The 22,941-nt window shown below is 44.9% G+C and overlaps 1 protein-coding gene and 1 pseudogene across 1 annotated transcript in view; both read left to right on the forward strand.

Moving 5' to 3' along the window:
- Nucleotides 1–22,941, forward strand: part of STK38 (serine/threonine kinase 38) — a 395,034-nt gene that overhangs the window by 153,164 nt on the left and 218,929 nt on the right. The window contains exon 8 of the mRNA XM_086923099.1: nucleotides 12,112–12,173. Coding sequence (XP_086779225.1) covers nucleotides 12,112–12,173 — 62 coding nt within the window. The remainder of the gene's footprint in view (nucleotides 1–12,111; nucleotides 12,174–22,941) is intronic.
- Nucleotides 6,172–7,893, forward strand: LOC147712415 (uncharacterized; annotated as a pseudogene).

A 22,941-nucleotide genomic window follows, 5' to 3' on the forward strand; every position in this document is an offset into this window, starting at 1 on the left:
TTCTCCCATTTATTGAAGCCCTTACTGAAGTCCTGCCTGGGACATGGTCTAAACCCATCACATGGACTCCTGTGAACAGGACAATTTCCCTTCGCCATTGCCTTTCCCCAGGGGACCCCAATTTACTCACTCAACACGCTACCCCGGAGAGCTTGATTGTCCAAACCTCAACGTCTTTCATAAACTCTGTTGCATTTCCTACCATAACATCGCGTGTATTTGTAAAGTGTACGTTCAGGGTATCTTGGCTCTGAATAACAGATGTTTATTGTTACCAATCTCAGTGGTACTCCTTTTATCAACCTCAGAAGAATGAAGGACTGAGCGGACCTGCCGGGATTTGAACCTGTGACCATAAGGTCAAACACAGGCTCCTACAGTAGACACAGTCCACTAAGCCATGCTGGACATCTTGGAGAAGAAAATGTTTTCTTCCACCAGTCTGGCACTGTGTCCCTGAACCCGCCTTTTGGACCATTACTTCCATGTACAGTAGGATTTGGTTGCGCACGTACTGCCCATGGTCCGGGAGGAGGTCTGGCCATACTCTGCCAAGCTAAGACAGAATGGAGAGATGCTGCCAAGTTGACAATCAGATGTGGGCTGGACACGACCGACTCGCCAGGCAGAGCGGTTTCTTTGTCAGTAACCTTACAGTGCCATGCTTGGCTGACAATGACTGGCTTTCCAGTGGATGTCCAAACCACGCTCATGAACATTTGCTTTGATGGCTCTCATCTCTTCGGAGACAAAGTGGACTCAGCTCTGGAGTACTTTAAGGAAAGCAGAGCTAAGCCAAGGTCAATGGGCCTTTCCATGGTCCCTCCCCAAGTTCAGTCCGCCTTTCACTCCTTTCATGCTCCAGCCACGTCCTTACTGGCCCAGCTACCAGGGCACACAAGCTCCCCAGCCTCTGTGTGGCCGAGGATTGGATATCCCTGAACCTCATGGGTCGGGCTGCTAGAGGTCAGAGTCAGTCCACCCCCACACCAGCCAAAGTCAGCCTAGATCTATTATGCAATTTAGTTTGACACTTAAGGTACTAAAATCATGCCGGGTGCCATGGCGTTTTTTAAAATTCTATGCAACTATTCTTACCTTTCAACCTGACGCACAAACAGCGACTCACAGCAAAAAAGGATGCCACTTAGACAATGTTACACATCGAGAACCTAGAAAAATTGCCTTTCACTGTAGCTGTAACTCCCTCCGCAGTATGGTTAATACATTGCGTAATATCTTTGCCAATTTCAATGGTACAGTTTACATCTTGCATGAAACATTTCCCAGTGGTCAGATGTGAACCCTTTGAAGTGAGCTTTATCCATGAGTTGTGTTCACTTCCTCTTGGTTACCAATGTGAAAAAGCCTCAATCTCTTTTATTCACCCTCCAACCATAATGGGCAACCAGTGGGAGGCAGGATACTCTATCACCTGCACCACTGGAGGACGAAAACATCATACCACTGGATTCTCCAGATTGTCTGAAGGAGATACTCGACCCCTTCATAACTACCCTTCCACCCACTTGCAGCAGGCTAATGGAGGACCATCTCTCCTTACTCCACCAGGAAGTGATGGTTCTCTTGGCCAAAGGAGTCCTAGAGAGAGTGCCAATGCTAGTAGTAAGTCGTGGCTGTTATTCCTGCTACTTTCTTGTGCCCAAAAAGTACAGTGGCCTTCAACTTGTCCTAGACCTGCACCCTTTCATTTTCTTCCTCAAGAAGGAGAAATTCAAATTTCTCATGCTTGCTTAGGTCCTATATGCCCTGCACCTGGGAGATGATACTGTTGGACTTGCAGGATGCATATTCCACATCTCAGTCCTTCCTTTCCACGGTGGGCGGCTAGCACTTTCTGTTCTCTGTACTATTTGGCCTTACCAGCGTCCCTTGGGTGTTCACCAAGATGATGATGATGGTGGTTGCAGAATACAAAAAATGAGGGGGGAGTTAGAGGGAAGGTAGCCTGGTTCACCCTCCTAATCAAGTATCTGTGTCAACAATATCCGAAGTATCGGATAGAGAACCTAGCTGTGGAAGTAGATCACCATCAATAGTAGATGTGACCTTGAAAAAGGGGTAGGATATCCTTTTTAGTGTGAAACAGTTTTTCAGACCCAACTCTCAATCAATCAATCAGGGGTTTATAAAGCGCAATGTGATGATGCGGGGGGGGGGCAGCTCTGGGGAGGTATTGCTTGAATAGCTATTCTAAGGTAAGGAATCTGCGGCTAGAAGTTTCTATCAGATGAACAAGTTACTTACCTTCGGTAACACCTTATCTTACCTGGGAGATATTCTTTCTAGCTGCAGATTCCTTACCGGCCCACCCATTGTTCCCGCCCTGCGAACAGATTTCTAGGAACAGGGTTTTTCCACTTTCAGGGCCCTAGTTTTCCACACCAGTGGTCAGTGTTCTTTGTGGTTCCGCACTCCTGGAAAGTTGCAAAAACAAACTGACTTAAGCACGCTGGAGTGGTACCTATATAAGCACCACACAGGTCACTTCAGGTGTAGCCGAACAGCGCCACCTACTATTCCGGATCCAGTGTGATGCCTGGTGGTAATTCAAAGGAAAAGGATCTGTGGCTAGATAGAGCGTCTACCAGATAAGGAGTTACCGAAGGTAAGTAACTTGTCCTACTGGACCAGTACAATTTCCATATTTGCTCCAGTCCAGAATCTGCTTTAAAAACCTTGGATACCATTGGCTCTCTGTCAAAATGGGCAATAAAACCTGTGATGTCCTTTGGACCTTTACCATGATCTCCCTATCCCTTCTGGCCAGATTAGAAGCTGACAGGCTTTCTTGTTATGGGGTATATTAGTACACTGCAGTTACCTTCTTTTGCAGGCTCTCAGTTCCTTAGTTATTTCTTCATAGCTCTATAGACAACAGACCCCACATTTAACTTCACTTTCATGGGAATGCTGAAATATTGGCTATTCTCGAACTAATCTTTGTTCTTATGGTTATAACATAACTACAACCTTTATTGTAAAGGACCTGCGGTGTGTAATGGAGAATTTTTCTCTTCGTTTATTGGTGTCTTCCTCCCTCTCTTGTAACCCCTTGGCCAACATAGTCAGAACCCATGGACTAAACATCCTTTCCTACGCCTTCCTTTCCCCTTTCCTTTCCTTTTTCCTTTCCTTTTTCCTTTCCTTTTTCCTTTCCTTTTTCCTTTCCTTTTTCCTTTCCTTTTTCCTTTCCTTTCCTTTCCTTCATGACGAGCATCACTAATTGGAAGACAGGCCGGTGCATGAATCTCAGCCCGGTCGTTACTGATCGTAGGAACAACGCCAATCCCCAGAAAGACTCCTGGTGGAGCTCGGAACTACAACCAGCACCCACACCAACCGATCACGCCAGAAACCTCTGTATCATCTGAACATGAAGTCTCAGATCAACGCTGTCTTCTCTGCCTCATTCCTCACACTGCTCATGCTACGAAAAGTCTTCAAATGTCTCCCCCAGGACACAAGACACACTGTGATACAGGCCCTAATCACAAGCCGACTGCAATATGGCAACGCTCTCTATGCAGGGATCACCACACACATCCTACAGAGACTTCAGACCATGCAGAACGCTGCAGCCAGACTCATCCTAAACGAACCCACATCACCACCACTTCAGAAAACTCCACTGTCGCCACATACAGAAGAGATGACAATACAAGCTGATGATCTACTCGTACAAGGCACTACACAACAAGGGAGTGGCCTACATCACTGTATGAGCTTCCACCAACCTTCCAGACAGCTACGCTACGTGTCCCTCTCGCTCGCCCAACCCCACCTCATCCACAGAAGCAGAAGCGGCGGACACTCCACTTACCTCACAATGAAGAAATAGAATGACCTCCCCCTGCAGCTACGTACTGCTGTCTCTCTTCTGGAAATTCTAAAGGGTACTCAAGACCGGACTGTTCGACTGAGCCCCTTGGGCCCGCAAGTGCCTGGCTACCCTCCCCGGTGATTAGCTGTGCTATAGAAATTGACTGATTTGATTGATTGACACTTGTAATTGACAGCTCTCATTTGTAATTCTAGATCCACTAGGGAAGTACCGCTGTGTTTTCTGTAGTTGCAGAGTGGATTTAGCCAACTTTCTGCACTGGGCAATGAAAAAATCCAGACTGATGAATTGCCAAATTGCCTCGGAGACTGCCCGATATATGGATGATTCCACTGGTGAGTCTGTGCCCTCTTTAAAGCATATGACTAATTCTCAAAGTGAGTATCTCTGACTGAGCTCAGACCCAGCAAAGTTTGGACATGGGACTAACATTGACATTTCCTTACTGTTGATCCAGGGACCATGCTCTCCTCTCTGTACTTATTCGTCAAGGCCCACTTTTGAATTGTCCAGGCAATTTTCACCCTTCTATTCACTTCAAAACCAATACATATGGTATATGTGAATTGGGAAATTTGAAGCACTTGCAGCTTTGGGACAAGATCCTGGAGGTCCCTTTAAATTCCCTTTTATTACAGGCATCTTACCCTTACTCTTGGCACCTGCTTCCTTTCCCCTTTTCCTGAGGTACTGGTTTTGCCTGGCTACCAAAACGGTGGCGAGATAATTACTTCCTAGACTGATGCTCTGCGCTGCTGTGCACTATTGCACGAACTAGGCGGTAGTGCATACATACCCAAGGTGTCATGCTCCGTGATTTGTCTCTCATGATTGACGCAGGAGCCAGAGAGATCTCCGTACCTGTTTTCATTTACTATCATCGGAGCAGAGTCTGGGTGATGCTGCAAAAGAGAACCCCAAGCAGCTTGTTGCACATGGAATAGGACATGGAAAGGCTTTAAGGAATCAAGATGCCTCCGATACAGATTGATCTGTGTGAACAAAGCAGCTTTTCTCCAGTATTAGGGGTGTCTTTCATAGATTCACATGCATGCATCATTCCCCGTCGTCAGAGTGGGAGTCCCACGGTACATAAAAAAGCAATAATATGCCATAATATATATAGCAAATATCAGAAGTACCAAACCAGGAAGTAAAGTAGCACCAGCTACAGTAGAAAAAACCTTCACACTCGTGACTATCCTAGTCATTATGTGTTAGTCCAAACTGCAGCCAATCAGGCAACAGTACCCACCAGAATGTTCTCCCCAGAGGCTCAGGCTCTCAGATTTTCTACCGCACGTCGTGTGAAGGGAGTCTCCCTGAGCTCTGCTCAGTTTTCTTCAAGATTAGTTAGTTTCTTCAAGTTTTTCAGATGTCTACTTCTAAATCCCTGTTCAGGGCCTGTGATTCTTGTGGGAAGCTTAGGCTATTCAAAGAAGATCCCCACAAAAAAATGTTTATATTGCCTTTATCCTGACCATAAGGCAAAGGAGTGCAAGATCTGCCGGACCTTCCCCCCTAAGACCATCAAGGACAGAGAAGGACGACTGCTGTTGTGGCTTAACAGACTCAAGGACAAGGAGGACCCTTTGTCTAAGGTAGGAAGCATTGCCTCTGGTTCTTTACTAATTTCCATTAAGAGGAAGGCTGAAACTGAAGTTTCATCTCCAAGGGCGAAGGTGGCAAAGAAGGCCTAATCCTCTCTGGATTCTTCTGGGCCTAGTGTTTCAAAAAAGACTCTTCCACCGGTTAAGATGGATAGTACGCCCTCTAAGAAGTCTGGGAAATCTGCAGTTCCCAAGAAATCTTCACAGTCTGTGCCTCCTCAGTTGCCACCATTGACCATTTCAACGTCAAAAAAGGATTGTGTTACCTCTCATGTGGCCACGTCTACCACCTGCACGATGACTTTCTCCTCACCTAAGCCAGCTTTAGTGATGTCTTCGGCCTCATCGCCTACGCTGGTCCATGTGCAGATCAGGCCTTTCTCGTCGTCGACTATAGTCCCGTCGACGACGGCTAAGGTACCGTTGATGAGCTCCTCGTCTACGAATCTAATGTAGACGGTTGGCTCCTCGTCGACGAGGAAAATTGTGCCGTCGACGATGCTCTCGTCGACTAAGCTCTCGCCGACGACGTTGCCATCGACGATGAAATCCTCGTCGACGATGAAATCCACGTCGACTAAGCTACAGTCGACGACCTTGACGACGTCCCCGTCGACGAAGTTATCGTCGACGACCTCGTCGACGAAGATATCATCTAAAAAGTCGTCGTCGACGAAGATAGATCAATCGTCGACGATGGTACAGTCGACGAAGCAAAAAATTCAGCAGCAAAAAGCAGGTTCGTCGGCAACGGAGGTGATCCCATCGACGCCACCACTGTCAAGCTGCACTGCCTTACAAGTCTGGTCAGCACAGTCATCTGGGATACCGTTGCCATCACCTGCAACTACAGCTACGCTATTAAAGAAAAGGGCTACTAATGAGGCGATTCCTTCTATGCTGGTAGTGCCAGAGAAGCTTTTGGATTCTGATGAGGAAGGATCCTATGAAGATGAGAACTTTGGATCAGCCAGAAGTCCGTCTGACCTCCAAATTAAGATTCAAGACGATACGGAGGAAGATATGCAAGAAACGGAGCCTTTATCACATGAGGACAGGCCTGCTCCCGGCATGCAAATGCCTGAGGAATTATTTCGCAATCTACAATACATGCTCAGCGACTACTATAGGCGTTTTCCACCTTCAGAGTCAGGTGACTCTCATGTATCTACGCCAAGACCTAAAACAGCGACGCCGCTTTCAAAGCAGGCACAGCCAGTTGTTTCTGTGACGTTGGAGGAAGGGCGTCCAGCATTGTCTGCGTCACAAGTCACAGCTCCTCAAACAGAGGATGAAGAGTACTCGGATCATGAGGAGCAGGAAGAAGGAGAATTAGACAATAGGTCAGAATCGTCGGAGTATGAGGGTTACAATGCAAACACGCCCTCTCCGGCAGAGCCTACAACATCAGAGTCACCTCCTGTAGACATTGCCTCATTCCACAAGATCATGGATAGAGCAACAAGGAGATTCCTGATAACTATGGAGTCAAAACAAGAAGACTGCTTCTTGTATGACTTCAAGTCTTCGCCACAAAAACAGAGTTGGACCATTCCAATCATAGATTTCATATGGAAGGAAGGACTGAAGATCATGTCCAAGCCAAATTCTTTGCCAGCAGTGCTCCCGAGGGTGGATAAAAAATATAGGGCGCCAAATTCATCTCCAGCGTGCCTCATTGGACAAGCGAAAGCAGACTCTGTGGTAGCGCAGGCAGCGTAGGCAGCGCAAAAGAGATCTACTAACCCAACATCTCAGGTCTCTGTTCCGCCAGATAAAGACGGGAGACGTCTAGATTCAATCGGGGAAAAAAGTTTCTACAATTGCAGCTACAACTATTAGAGCCGCTAACTCTCTAGCCATATTAGGGAGATACGATAGGCAGAGGTGGTCGGACATCTCGCCGTATGTGGACAAACTTCCAGAGCCAGATCGGGCTGAAGCAAAGAAGATTCTTCAGGAAGGAGAGTGCGTCTCATCTGAGATGATTGATGCTGCAGTGGACGTTGCTGCCACAGGTTTTCATCAGCTAGCGGGTGCAGCTGTTCTCAGGAGGCAGGGATGGTTGAAGGCAACATCCTTTCGACAAGAGGCCAAACAAGGATTATAGATATGGCATATGATGGAGAGTATTTATTTGGAAAGCATGTAGACGATGCTCTGGAAGCTATCAAGAAGGATACGGAGACAGCACGTTCGCTGGGCACTTTACAATACAGGAAGTCTTCCTTTCGTGGAGCAAGAGGAAGAGGGAATTTCTCTAATAGAGGAGGCTATAACCAACAGCGCTCCTATACTTCCGCCCAGGGAAACCAAAGATACCAGCCATATCGTCAACAGACTTACGGACAGAGAAAAGGAAATTTTTCTCAGTCTCGAGGAGAATCCAACTATCGCGGAAGAGACAATAAAAAGTGAGAAACGCATCCTGCCGCCACTTTTTCCCAACCCGAACCAAATTGGAGGAAAAATATCCCAAAATTACTTAAATTGGTCCAAGATCACCACAGACAAATGGGTTCTGGATGTGGTAGCCAGAGGTCACATTTTGGAATTCGTAAAAACTCCTCCAAACTCCCCCCCAAGAGGACCACCTCCAGCACATCTCAAGGAGCTGTTTGCCCAGATCAACACTATGATTCGAAAAGGAGCAATAGAAAGGGTACCTCATCATCAGAAAGGAAAAGGCTTCTACTCAAGATTTTTCTTTATTCGCAAGAAGTCGGGGGAATGGCGACCCATCCTCGACCTGCGTGCCCTCAACATATTCCTCGACAAACTATCATTCAGGATGCTGACACTTCAAGAAATCCTCCATTTTCTTTCGGCGGGAGAGTATATGGCAACACTCGACCTTCAGGATGCATACTTCCATGTTCCAATTTTTCCCAGGCACCGGAAGTTTCTAAGGTGCAAAGTGGCTGTCAGGGACTTCCAGTTCAAAGTTCTTCCCTTTGGACTGCACTCAGCCCCCAGAGTGTTCACGAAGATACTGGCCTCAGTGGCAGCCCACCTTCGGTTGCAGTCAATACAGATATATCCATATCTAGACGATTGCCTTATCAAGGCCAGTTCTTTCGGCATGGTAAAAACTCACATTCAAAAAACTCTGTCACTGATGCAAAGCCTGGGTTTCTCAGTGAACTTCGAGAAATCGCACCTAACGCCAGCAAGGAGAAAGACTTTCTTGGGAGCGACACTGGACACCAAGCTCGCCCAAGTATTTATCTCAAAGGAGAGACAGGAAAAGATACAGCGGCTGGCTGCTGCACTGTTGTTAAAAAGGTGCGTTTCAGTACGCATGTTCAAGTCCTTCATAGGGATGATTTCTTCCTGTATTCTTCTCACCCCCAACTGTCGTCTTCGGATGAGGCCCTTGCAAGAGGAGCTAAGTCGCCAGTGGATACAGGTGTTGGGGTCCTTCGAGGATATCATACAAATAACACCACGAATGCGAGAAGCGATCCAATGGTGGAGTCAAGGTTGCAACATACAAGTGGGAGGCTCTTTCCTCACGGAAGTGCCCAGGTTCATAGTGACGACAGACGCTTCAATGACAGGCTGGGGTGCACACCTCCAAGGCATGACGGTCAGCGGGAAATGGAACAAAATCCAAATGAAATGGCACATAAACAGGCTAGAATTGCACGCCATCTTTCTAGCCCTGAAGTCCTTTCAGGCGACCCTAGAAGGTGCCACAGTCTTGGTTCGGACAGACAACACCACTTGCATGCATTACCTAAACAAGCAGGGAGGCACAAGATCAGCCCGGCTGTCGCACCAGGCACAAGAGATTTGGAGTTGGGCCCTGACTCACAATATCCATCTGTCAGCTGTCCATGTCCCGGGAATCGCGAATGTGTTAGCGGACTCTCTCAGCAGATCCACAGGTGGCACTCACGAGTGGGAACTACATCAACCATCTCTAGACCGCATCTTTCAGACATGGGGGCAACCGGATCTGGACTTGTTTGCGACGCACCAGAACCGGAAATGCCCATACGTTGCAAGCTGGGTTCCCCAGATGGACTCGTGCGGGGATTCCCTTTCGATGAGTTGGAGTCAAATATTCGCTTACGCTTTTCCACCGATACCACTGATCCCGAAAGTCATCAAGAAGATGAAGAAGCAACCATGCCGGTTGATACTGATTGCTCCACGATGGCCCCGGCAATACTGGTTCACCGAGCTGCTCCTTCTCTCGGAATGCAACCCTATCCAACTTCCTCGCATTCCGAATCTTCTCTCTACCCACAAGGGCAGGGTGTACCATCCGGACCCGAACTCGTGGAAATTGTCGGCTTGGCTCCTCAGCACATGGAATTTGCACACTTAAACATTCCGCAGGATTGCCAGGAGGTACTGGCGAAGGCCAGAGCTCCATCTACGATCAAGACCTACAAACTTAAGTGGAGGCGTTTCTGAGCATGGTGTCAGTCTAATGGTCTTCATCCCATTCATGCCAAACCAGAGCAAATTCTACCCTTCTTTTTGCACTTGGCCAGATTGGGTTTGGCGCATTCTACTCTTAAGGTCTTCCTGGCTGCCATTTCCAGATTTCGTCAAGATGGATCAAATTCTTTGTTTTCCGTGCGGATTATACAGCAATTTTTCAAAGGATTGTTTCGTATGTTTCCGCCTGTGCGGAAACCTCCGCCTCAATGGCATCTGAATGTCGTACTAACTCAGCTCATGCGTCACCCTTTCGAGCCGTTCCATAAGGTGGACCTGAAATTTTTAACATGGAAAGTGTCATTGTTACTGGCTTTAACATCTGCTAGAAGAGTTAGCGATATTCAGGCATTTACATCTAGATCGCCTTTCATCCAATTTACCGCTGACTCGGTAGTACTACGTACTAATCCAACGTACATGCCAAAAGTGCCTTTGGATTTTCATCTGAATGAGCCAGTTGTCCTCAAGACATTCTTTCCAACCCCACAGTCTCCGGCCGAACGAGCACTGCATTTGTTGGATATTAGAAGATGCCTCAAGTTTTACCTATCAAGAACCTCTGCCATCCGCAAGACAGACCAGCTGTTCGTGGCTTATGGGCGGCAGCGCCAGGGCTGTGCAGCTTCAAAACAGACCATTGCTAGATGGGTCTCCTCTACAATTGGACTTTGTCATCAGCAGGCTGGTAGACCCTTACAGGCCTTGCCAAGAGCACATTCTACAAGGGCGGTTAGCTCTTCCACTGCCCTTTTTGCTGGTGTGCCTCTTCGACAGATCTGCAGAGCTGCTACATGGTCTAGCAGGCACACCTTTACTAGACACCACTGTCTAGATTCAGCAGACGACGCAGATGCTTCGGTTGGAAAAGCAGTGCTGCGCAATCTTTTCAAATAAGGTGAGCCTCTGTTTCCACCTCCTCCTCTATGCTCTTTAGACGTTATTTCAGAGGTGATGATTATTGTTATACATTTATATTGTATATGTATAAATATATATATTTGATACTCTGACGTCTACGAGCGTTATGCTAGGAGTACTGCTTACTATTCTGATTCAGGCATGTGAATCTATGAAAGACACCCCTAATACTGGAGAAGAATAATAGTTACTTACCTGTAAACAGGTGGTTCTCCAGTATTGGTGTCTTTCATAGATTCACATGCAACCCGCCCGCCTCCCCCCAGAGACTCACTCAGACATTATGGGGTTTCACTCCTGTGCGAGAAAATCTGAGAGCCTGAGCCTCTGGGGAGAACATTCTGGTGGGTACTGTCGCCTGATTGGCTGCTGTTTGGACTAACACATAATGACTAGGATAGTCACGAGTGTGAAGGTTTTTTCTACTGTAGCTGGTGCTACTTTACTTCCTGGTTTGGTACTTCTGATATTTGCTATATATATTATGGCATATTATTGCTTTTTTATGTACCGTGGGACTCCCACTCCGACGATGGGGAATGATTCATGCATGTGAATCTATGAAAGACACCAAAACTGGAGAACCACCTGTTTACAGGTAAGTAACTACTGTTCTTCCACCACGTGTTTGATCCCCTTCCCCACGCAAGCACTTGTTTCTATACATTATACTTAAAATCGAACTCTAAACAGTGGTAAAACATTTCCTAGTACACCCACATTTGTGGTAACCACCTAAAAGCACTTTTTGCTCTAAGCAGCAGAATATAAGGACTGTTGGATAGGATGCAATGGCAAAAAGGTAGAGCTTGCCTACAGTGGCGTATTTTGTCACATTGTTAAGTCTTAGAAAGTCCTCATTTGTTAATGGGAATTGTATTGTCTTTCATGTCTTAAAGGTTTTTATCTGGCTGCTGAGCACATGAAATAAAGACCCCAGGCAATAATGCTCATCTACAGTGTTAATATAACTGCTGTGTAATATAATGTATCTAGATTTTTCTTGCTATCATGTTAATAGCCTCTTGCTGTAATATGTAAAGTGCATTTTGCATTCTAATCTGTTTCAGGCTTATATGTCATAAGAATTGTTTTATACAAGAAATATTAAGATGCCACGACTGAACCGTAGAAATGTTTTCCTTTAAAGTGGATCTCTTAGGTTACATTATGTTTATTGATCCTTTTATCTCTGCTGTATGTGGTGAAAAGCAATGAGAACTCAAATATCATTATTTATTTCTACTCCATATTCTGTCAAAGCATTCCAGAACATGAACTCAAAGAGGAAAGCTGAAACGTGGAAAAGAAAAAGGCGTGAGTTAGTAAGTACTTAGTACAGCGCTTCTATCTTTTCTAGTAATATTGCATAAATGCAGAGAAATTCTGTACAGAAGATAAGGTGACCAGAATTTTAAAGCCAAAAACCGGGACATTTCACAAAAATAGGACTACAATTTCACTGAAAGAGAGCACACAGAATGACAGCGCTCCTCAGCAGAGAATTACAGAACAGGCAGTAAGAACATACATAAAATGCAATTTTGAAACCCAGTAGCTTGCCTGTTAATTAAATTGCTCTCTGAAACACTTGCTAACTATCCCTGCTTTGTAAAACATATAAAGCACCTCCCGCCGTTTTCAGTCAACCCTCTTTAATCTGCTGGGACAGCTGGTGAAAACTCAGGACCATCCTAGCAAATCTGGAACGTCTGGTTACCCTAACAGAAAGATCACTACGTTGTGGTGGCTTCCACGAACCTATTGCACAAAAATGAGTAGTCTTTATGGGGCAAAACTCACCTAGTTTCTGCATGACGATAGAGACTGTTGGCTGTGCTGTGCAAAGGAATGAAATTAGCTCTGCGTGTTCCTGCCTAGCCAAGCATCCCCACCCATCATCCCTATTCAAGTTATAGGTCCATCCTTTTGCTTCTAGAAACGCTGACCTTCGGTAGTAAATTGTGGTGTTTTTGAAAATGCTGCTAAATTTTTTTGTTCCTTATCTGCTCCGCCTGATTCATGGTGAGCAGAAGATTATATTTTCACGGATCTAGAACATGTAATGATTTGTCGATGGGCAATTGTCGCCTTATATGGGTGTCAAACAGTTATGGTAAAGGCATTGCCTCAATTAGTAGTAAAACATGGAAATTCCATATTGGTATCACCAGAACACATAGCATTCCCTAAAGCATGTTATCAAGGACTTTCACCACAGACTCAAGGAACAGACAATGGAAAACTTAATCCTAGTTCTGCAACATTAAAAGTTTCACTGAAATCCTAAACATTGACCACATTAATATCTTTCCTCAATTTCAGGATCACAAAGTATTTTTGCAAATAGAAGTTTTTGTTTTGGTAATAAATTATATTTAGTGATAGGCAACCAAAGTACCAAGAACATTTCTTATAGTTTGGCCAAACTTATTTTATTCTTGACTGCAAGTGATTGACCCTCAAATAAATGTAGGTTATAGTACTCCTTCAGCTTGTTCATTTTAGCATTTGTTATCCAAATGTAGTTTGGCTACAATTGACCATATGACTAGTATTGAAAACAAGCATTGGTTTAGCCAATAGGTCTCGCCTTGGGACCTTATAAGTGTTTAGTTATCTATCACAATATCCTTGGTGCAACATCAAGTGTTGCATGGCTAAACACTTATAAGGTCCAAAAGGCAAGACCTATTGGGTATGCCAGGGCTTGTTTTGAAATCGCAGCTAGTGATTTTTGAAAGGTGGTGGGCCTTAATACTTACCCAGAATTGTAGTGAGTGAAGAGCCTGACATCTTGAGCAGTGGAGGGGTTCTTCGCGCTACATCTCAGTGTGGAATGAGTTTCTCAAAGGAGTGAGTGATCCTGCCATGTACAAGGTACCAAGTGAGCATTTCCATCGTGTCTGACGGCCTGGCTCCCTTGTGCTGACACAATGGCATCTTCCTTTCACCTTGTCCTATTCTTCACGCTTGCTTACTCATTCAGTGTCTTTTGCTTACTGTGATGTTTTCTAAAATATATTAATTTAGCTGTGATGCCTTCAATTATTTTACACTCTTACATAATTCATAGTGTCCACGCCCCCTAGCGGCTGTGGAAGAAAATGAACTGCTGATCTGAGCTCTTTCATAGTTGCCTTGGTTAATTCTCTTTTGTGGTTGAATTGAGGATATGCATGCATTATGGTAAGTGTTAAGGTGTTTTTTAATTGGAGGAAAAGAAAGAATAAGGTGTGTACAACTAAAACTGAACCGTAATTATTGTTCTACTATGCAAGTATACAGCAAGAGGTAAAGAGTATACTTATTTCAAATCACCGCATTGTGAGCACTGCGTACATTAATTACAGCAGAATCTTACTTGTGGTTCAAAGGAAAAACTGAAAAATAGGTGAAACTGGTCTTTGTGCATTTAGTTTAAAGGAAGCTTGATTCTTAATAATATACTACAAAGGAACGTGAAAAACAGCACTTGACAGTTTGAAATTAATATTGCACGGAAAAGTCAAAATGACTTTGTTCTAGTTTGTTCCTTTGAAACGCCACATTTTGTTACAAAAATAGTAGAATGTGCATCTTTAAGAAGCATATGATGTCACACAGGATCAGAGCAAGTTATTGTAATCACCGACCTTCTTTAAAGTACATTTAAACAAATTGATACGTGCAAATAATAATAAAAAATGTCTTTCCTTGAGTTCTGTGCAATATGTAGAACTATGTGACCCATTGATGACCCCAGCTGTACTTGATTTGAATACAAAAGATAAAATGCGGTAAAACGAGAGCTAGTCCATAAGTCGAATTTAAGTGGCCCTGGAGACCTCCTCATTAGTGTCTTGTGGGTGATGTCCAAATGAGATGGCAGTCGGGTATGTGTGCGCAAGGGTTGTCATTAGAGCAGCCAGATGTGTTCTGCTAATGGCTGACAGCAAATTGCTGACAGCGGAGACTGCTGCAGGGGGAATGTGCTTCGGATAAAAATGAGCTCGAATGACTGGCAACTCTACCAAGCACTGACTAATGGTTTAAATTGAAGCACGGGAGTTATTTGCGCGCGTGCCACAGCGAGCCATGTGTTTTGAGTTATCGTGCACACGTCTGGGCACGATAATTCAAAACAGATGGCGCCCGTGTAGGTAACTGCAAGCATTAGGCCGTGGGTGGAGCAAAGGCGGGACATGCACCCGCCTTTGCCCAATTGCGTGCTGTCTTTCTTAGAAAGAGGCACGCAAAGCCCAATAGCCTGTGAACAAAAACAAAACAACCGCACAAGCGCGTGGTCAAGTTTTTGAAGCCCCTTACAAAAAGTCTTGCAGAGCAACACATGCGCAGTGGCTCAGGCGAGACCTAAAAAAGCATGAATGTGCTTGGCACCAATCTTGCAAAATACGGTGTTTGCTTGAAGAAAGACCTAATAGAGATCTGAAATAAACAGTTTGATCGATAAGAGGCAAGCTTGCTTGAGCTCTTTTGAAGTGACTATCTGCCTGGTGAATTTTGACCATGACCTGAACAATGGGGCAAGTATTGCTGAATAGAAGTAAGATATGCTTCAAAATTTCAAATGAGCCATAAATGTTGTGCAAAGTTTGCCACAGTAATGTTCATTCAATTGTGCAAAAGAAGTATTTTTGTACATGGATATACACACTATAGGTGTGATCCAGACTTCCTTAGAATCTTGCTAACAAAATGAGATAAAACAATTTAATTTTTTCAGAATCCCTGTTTGTATTCTATGTAGAACCTTGTTCCCCTATCCCTATTTGAGATAGGGTAATAGCTTACTAGGAAGAATCTTCCTCTCTTTAGATAAGAAGTTGATTGTAATCACAAGGTCAATGGGAATTCACATTTATTTGCACTCCTGACTAAGATTCTCTGGCTTTTTTGGGGGGTGTTCATACTAGATTGCTTAATATGCTGTTCAACAAAGAGGGACTTGATTGGTAAGAAAGCAAGCAAGCAATCCTTGGGAGTGTTTGAAGCAGAGTACGCCCTAGTTTTGATAATTTTATCTGACTTCTGGGTTTTCTGAGTTCCCGGCTTCCTGATTTTGCCTGCATTGTCTGAAATTGAGGTTATAGCAAGCTCAACTGTGCAAGGCTACACCAATCCTTGCAGTTTCAAATGATGCTCATGTCTCTGAATGAAAAGAGTACAGGAAGGCCCAAGCAGCAGTTTCAAATCACAGTTTCAGACATGCACAATAATCTGAGAATTACAAAATCCCCCATGTGGTATTGTTGGCTACGTGCAATGATCATGTGCTACCTTCAGAGGTGTTGAGAGATCACTTTGAACAGTTGGATCCTTCAGAATTCATTCTGGGTACCGCCTTCCATTTCTCACACTGCCCTTGCCTTCCACCGCACTCTCTAAGTCCCTAGTCCCCCATGTAGCTTACATCATGAAAGACATACTGACTATTCGGAAAGATGCCTTTTGGACCGTTTGTGCGACAGAACAGTGAATCAGGTGCTATGCGGCATACTAGAACCTCAAAATAGGATAGTTCTGAGCTCATTTCTGGACTTGTTCTCCAACAACAAGTTCTGAGCAACAGATGTTCACGGTGGTCATGTCAGCGCAGATACTGCAAGCAGGTAAAATACATGTAATGCTGGTGTCTGTAGACCTTCACCTTCACAATGTTTTTGTATATGCTCCCATTTAGCAATGATATATCAAATTTGGGGTCTCGGGAGGGGGGGGGGGGAAGCATGTAACTTTATGCACGACCTTTATAAAAAAGAGATTGTATATACCCTGTTGATGGAGAAATCCCATAGTTCATTTTCTCCATGGTATATACCTAGCCCAATAGGATAACATTGCAGTTGTTTATGAATGCATAAATATTGCTAGGAGTTGAATGAAGATATTATTCAAAGACTTTGGAGAATGGTACTAATAAATCCAGCGATATGTCATTGCTGAATTTATCCTAAATTGTACAGAAAAGATGTTATAAGACTTTCTTGTCCGTAAGTCAAAATTCAGCCTTCCTGTGGTCTTTCCTTATTGGTCAGAGTTAACAGGATTAACCAGGCTGCTTTGCTGAAGTGCTAAGTGGCTTAGCGTTGGAGAGGCTGTCTGCTGGAGAGGGCTCTGCCACACAGGAATGCCAGAGCAAGCGGTAGGGTTTGTAAAGCATAAGGCCTCAAAGGAGGTACAGGTCAAGCAGGGAATACCAGTTCTTCCTACCCCCAACTCCTCTAATCTATCCAGATGGCAGGCTTAAGGAAGCAATCGGCAGATGTTAGGGTGAGGAGAGCTTATGAACAAGAGCCGCACTGGATGTTGGTTTAGCTAGTTCTTGCTCCTCTGCTGAGATTTCAGCCATTATGAATTTTGGAGGAATGGTGGTTCCTGGGACAACAATATGCCACACTTTAGGGAAAGTTGTTAGGCTCGGCGGTATTCCCTTGCACATTGCTCTCCTGCTTGACCCAAGGGAACACAGACTAAATATATGAGAGATGCAGAGCTTCTCAGATCTGCTGCTAGAAACCAAGAGAGAAGGATTGCCATGCTGGAACTTGAGTTGCACCACCAGGCCCTGCATTCAAACTGAGTGTGCCTGCTGCACTATCTGAAACTACAGCCCTGTGAATGTACCTTGCTTCGAAAGGAGTAAAGAGTGTAATCCCAGGTTAACATAGCCCACCTGCATCATTTCCACCAAGAGTCCACAACTCTGAGTCCATCTTGTGGACTTTTAAGAATTTGGCCAGGGGCATTGTGGGAATTGTGGTGCTAACCTTCCAAGGACCATCGAGGAGATTCCAGACACTTGGATTTGTGTTTTGGTCACTTTGAACCCACAGGGAGACCTTCATGAAACGCCTCCTGAAGTTTGGAGAACTTTTGGAAAAAAGCACTGAAGGGCACAGACTCATCTGACCTCCTTCGACCACTACCCAGCCTGGACTACTGGTTCCTCCTGCTGAAAAGTTCTAAAGCTCTGACTTCCAGTATTTGACCGGGGACTCATGGAAACTCAATCCGGAAAACCCTCCCCAATCCAGCCTGGTGAGGAGCAGTGAGTGGGGGTCTGAAGAAAAAGCTTCAGAAAGGTTTCTAAGTGTGAAGATAACATTTTAACTGGGGCTTCCCGTTTAATGTATTCGGCCGGGGCTCCATCATGGTCGGCCTGAAACTTTGACTTTGTCTCGGTCAGTCGCGACCAGATGTCCCACATTGGCGCTATAGCGTCTTAAGCACTATAAAGAGGTAATTGTTTTAAAATTCATATCTCCTGTTTACTGCATTGCATTTTTGTCGTTTTTGTGTCATTTTAAAGATCAAAATATTTTCAATTATGTAAATTGGTATGGGATTCTTATTGTGGCTTAATTATTTACTGAATTGGTGTTTTTAAATGCCTTGCATACCTGTCCCCAAAGGTAAGCTTTCTTTCTCGCAGCCAAGCTACCGAGGGTTGAGCATGGGAATTATTTGAGACCTATTCTGAACCCTAGACCGTGTTAGTGGCCTTATTGCCAGTGGAAGATGCATATTTAACACTGCTAGTAACTCACTTTCCAATACACAGTAAATCATCATTCTACCTGCTACCTCATTCAGAGCCTGGGTTTTTCTTTATATTTCTAGAGATTTTTTCAGATTCTCAGCTGGAGAGGTGACTTAATTTGGAATGTTTGAAATTACCTGTAGAAATTTTGACTAGTTCTCTTCTAGACAGAAACTATGTTGAGGGCTGATAATTTTTATCCCGCTTGGAATTGATGGCTTGTGTCCTGTTCTGTGGAAAGCTCCCTTCACAGGACCCAGTGGGTCCTGTTCAGTGTAAATTTATGTGACCATTGTGGACCTTCCCTCAGAACCTCCTCAATTGGAAGCCATGCCAGCCAGGTTCATTACAACTGATACTTATCAAATATATCTTACTCCTATGCTTGTTGTCCCCTGACTGTCATTTTATTTGTAGACTTTGGAAGGTTTGGTGGTCCCAGCTTCACATTCAGGCCTTTCTGCTGGCACTGCTAGCATTCCCTCTGTACAGAACTATAATGCTCAAACAGTGACACACTATGCCAGCCATGTCTTGGGTCAGCAAGACGGAGTGTGGACTTCAGGATTCTTTGCAATGAGGCCACGTAGAAACATTTATTGGGTCTGGACTCATTTTTGGTCTTGGCTGTTCACAAAGCTCGAGTGCAGAATACAGAAGTGGATGGAGACTCGCTTAAGCAAACTCCAAGTTCGACAAACACAGGTGTTTTCAATAAGAATTTCGACTAGCCGGTCACTCCTGTGGATATATGTTCCTCCAGTGCCAACTACGATTGTACTTTTTTTTTTTAGCTCTCAACAATTTCTGTGGTAGGAATGTTTGTGGAGAAAACGTTAAGATTGGGTTGATGTACTTCGTCTTTGATGCCAGTTCTTCTAAATAAGTTTTGAAAAATCAGAAAGACCCAAAACGTATATCCACCTTTTGTTCCTGGAGAGGGCTAAGAGAATTTAGTTCTCATTCCTGCTCGAGTTCTGCATTTGTCCAACGTGGATTAAATTAGTATACTTGGCGAGATGGAAATTATTTTCTAATTAGTGCCTTCACAGGCGGACTCCCAGCGACCACAAGTCTGGGCTGCAGAGGTCCGCAGCGTGCACCCACAATGATTCGGGCACTTGGGGACAGGCGAGCTCTCAGCGGCAGCTGCACGCGGCTGTGGCGACCCGGGCTGGTGCTGGCGATGACTCTAGTCTTGCAGCTCTGTGGTAGGCCACAGCGTCATTAGCTCACTCTTAGCTGCGGTGGCCCCACGAGACGATGGCGACAATCCTCGACAATGGTGAACTAGATGCGGGCACTCAGCGGCAGCAGCTCTCCCTTAGCTGCGACGGCCCACAGGACAAATCACAATGAGGCAAAGTTAGCAAAGGTGCTGGCACTCAGCGGCAGCAGCTTTATCTTAGCTGCAGCGAACCACAGGACGAATCACGATGATGTAAAGTCGGCAAAGGTGCGCGCGCTCAGCGGCAGCAGCTCTCTCTTAGATGCGGCAGCCCACAGGACGAAGGGTGATGCAAAGTTGGCCAAGGTGCGGGCACTCAGCGGCAGCAGCTCTCTCTTAGCTGCAGCGGCCCACAGGACGGATCTCGGTGATGCAAAGTTGGCAAAGGCAAGGGCACTCAGCGGCAGCAGCTCTCTCCGCTGCGGTGGCCCACAGGACGAAGGGTGATGCGAAGGTGCAGGCACTCAGCGACGGCAGATTAATCTTAGCTGCAGCGGTCCACACGGATTCAGCGAAGGGTCCGAAGGTTCACATTCAGGCTGGTTCTCAGCGGCGGCAGCGGCTCACACAGATTCAGCAAAGGTTTCAACGGTTCAGTCTGCAGTCCTCACAGTAGAACTAGAGGCTTCAGATTACTCGACTGAGGCCTTACCTGCGAACAGAATTCCTCGCACAGGAATTCCAAAAGCTGACTGTGTGAAGTCTAATGTCCCTGAGACTTCTGCAGGAGGCGCTCTCGATTCAGGCCCTCTGGTAGTTTCTTCAGCAAGCTTGGTGAAAGTTTCAAAGTACTATCCTCTGTTCACTTGGACAGAGTTTTGTCTTGACATCCAGAAGGAACACACTCGGACAAAGTTCCAGCGTTTTATACCTAAAAAGTCTTTGTTCTCGAAGGTCACAAATCACTGACTCCAGTCAGAACCAGTTTGGTGGGACTGGGGAGCACTTGGTTTACGAGGCGACATCCTGCCCTTTCATAATGAAGGGGTCTTCTATCAGACACCCAGTGGGAGGTGAAGCCATCATTCACCTTGCAAGGCACGGCCCTGCTCGGATCAGAGAGTCGCCCCTCCTCATGCCCTGAATACCGATCTCTCTCACCAGCCAGGTCTGACCCATCTGGCTCTTCTGCTCCAAAACCAGACGGCCAATACACATACTCGCAAAACCTACAGTAACGCTTAGGCAGGAAACTACAGCGTTTTCAGAAGAGGCATTTTCAAACATGGGATATATAAACTGTCCTTACTAAAAGGTGTCTCTCAATGTCCTGAGCATAAACATATCAAACTCGAAGTTCTTATCAGGTTCCTGGGGTCAGATAGGATGATAGAAGGTAATCCTCAACCAGCCCATTCTGGCCTATGAGAACAGATCGTTTTACAGTAGCGACAGTGAAATAGAGGGTAACTCACTACATGCTACACAGATCTATGGCATTATGGTTATCCTAATTCATACAGTCCTCCTTACACAGGGACCATTCACGCCGAGGCACTGATTAGCAGTGGCACGGCGCCCAGAGCATCTAAATCCAGCCAACATAAAAGAGAGGGGAAAAAGAGGAAGGGGGACCCCCGCCAATGATGCTAGGTCTAACAAGAGTTGTCTTCCAGAGAATCTTATATCTACTTTATTTGTTCACTAGCGTAGGAGTTCTATTGGGGACATGGCTCCTTTGCTGAAGGCTCTTTTTTTTACTTTCTCTGTTCTTATTCTTTAGGTTTGATACAAAAGAATAATCACCTGCATGGCCATAAAACAAAGGTCAAATTTAAAAGTCCCTAGTTTGGTTGAGTATAATCCTGGCTGGGACCTATCTGCAGACTAACACCTAGATGCCAATGTATGGATGGAAAACAAAGGCGCATATCTTGTTATCACTTTACAAGTACTTAACACCTTCGACGCTAATGACAAAGCCAGCTCGTCATGGGCTTTACCTGCGCTACACGGATGACGAGCTGGCTTTGTCACGTTGGCTGGGATTTTCAGAATTCAGCACCCAGCGGGGAAAACCCATAGCACCCAAGGTGTTAAGAGAAACTGTGATGTGGAGGCAAGCTTTTGACTTTGTTCAATCCCTGGATGTAGTTCAATCCCTGGACATAAGAGATATGCACGCACTATAAGAATTTCAGATGTATTGAGGTGTACGAGTATTTCCATGAATAACAATTTAATTGCACTTACTATTTTTGTTTTTAAATCTTTTCAAGTGTTGCTAATCCCAGTGTAGGTTGTCCGAGCACTTTGCTTCACCCACATAATACATTGACAGCAATCATACTAGTATGTAAATTAATGCTCATACCCTCATTGTCTTATGTAACATTGTTCGTATGAATGTATATGACATTGAGAGTTTCAAGGTTGAAGTCGTATCACAGTGATTAGGGTGGTTTGTATTAATAAGACTTTATGACGTGGTTCTCATGGCCAGAACGCAGTTGGGTCTCCAGAGAGCCCTTGCATTGTATATCAGTTTTATGGATAACCAAGGCTTAAAACTTAATGTTAAAAAACATTTGTAAGGACATGTGGGAAGGGGAGAAGCAAAAGTAGTAGCTTGTCAGTTAGGAAAGACAGGATAGACTCAACGAGTACGTTCTCCTACCTGGGTGTTTGGTTTGAGGGTACTGGCTCCTGGGGAGCCGCGATTAAGAGTAGGAGTCTCCTTTTTAAGAGGTCAATAGCGGCAGTTATCAGTTTTGCAAACAAAATGGGCAAAAGGCCCCCGGAGATTCTCCTCAACATCTATCAGGCCAAGTGCATGAGTATTGCAATGTTTGAGGCAGGAATCTGGGGTTTTTATGATGTCTCCCCAATCCAACTTGTTGAAAATACCTTTTTAAGGTTTATTTTAGCGGTCACACAGAGTTGCCCAGTTTTTAATCGTCACAGTGAACTGGGGATTCCATATATTTCCGATATGATGAGAATGCAACCTCGATTATTATGGCATCGAGTTTGGATATCTACTTCTACAGGATTGCATAGAGACATCATTAAGGATTCAATGAAAATGGACCACGTATGTAGGATTAACTGGCTGAATTATATTAGAAATTTTGTATTGGATATTAATCGTTATGATTTTTATAACTCTCCAGGAACTATGAGCTCTATTTCTAGGAAAGATTTTAAACTTCACTTATCCAGTATTAGGGTATCTTTCATAGATTCACATGTCTGAATCATTCCCCATCGTCGGGATGGGAGTCCCCGGTACATAAATAAAGTAATGTCTCATAGACATATAAACATAGTAATGGGCCAGAGGCCTCTCATTAGTAACATATCCCTGTCCTTTTGTGAAGAG

Source organism: Lissotriton vulgaris, chromosome 5 (genome assembly GCF_964263255.1).
Source record: "Lissotriton vulgaris chromosome 5, aLisVul1.2, whole genome shotgun sequence".
Lineage (NCBI taxonomy): Eukaryota > Metazoa > Chordata > Amphibia > Caudata > Salamandridae > Lissotriton > Lissotriton vulgaris.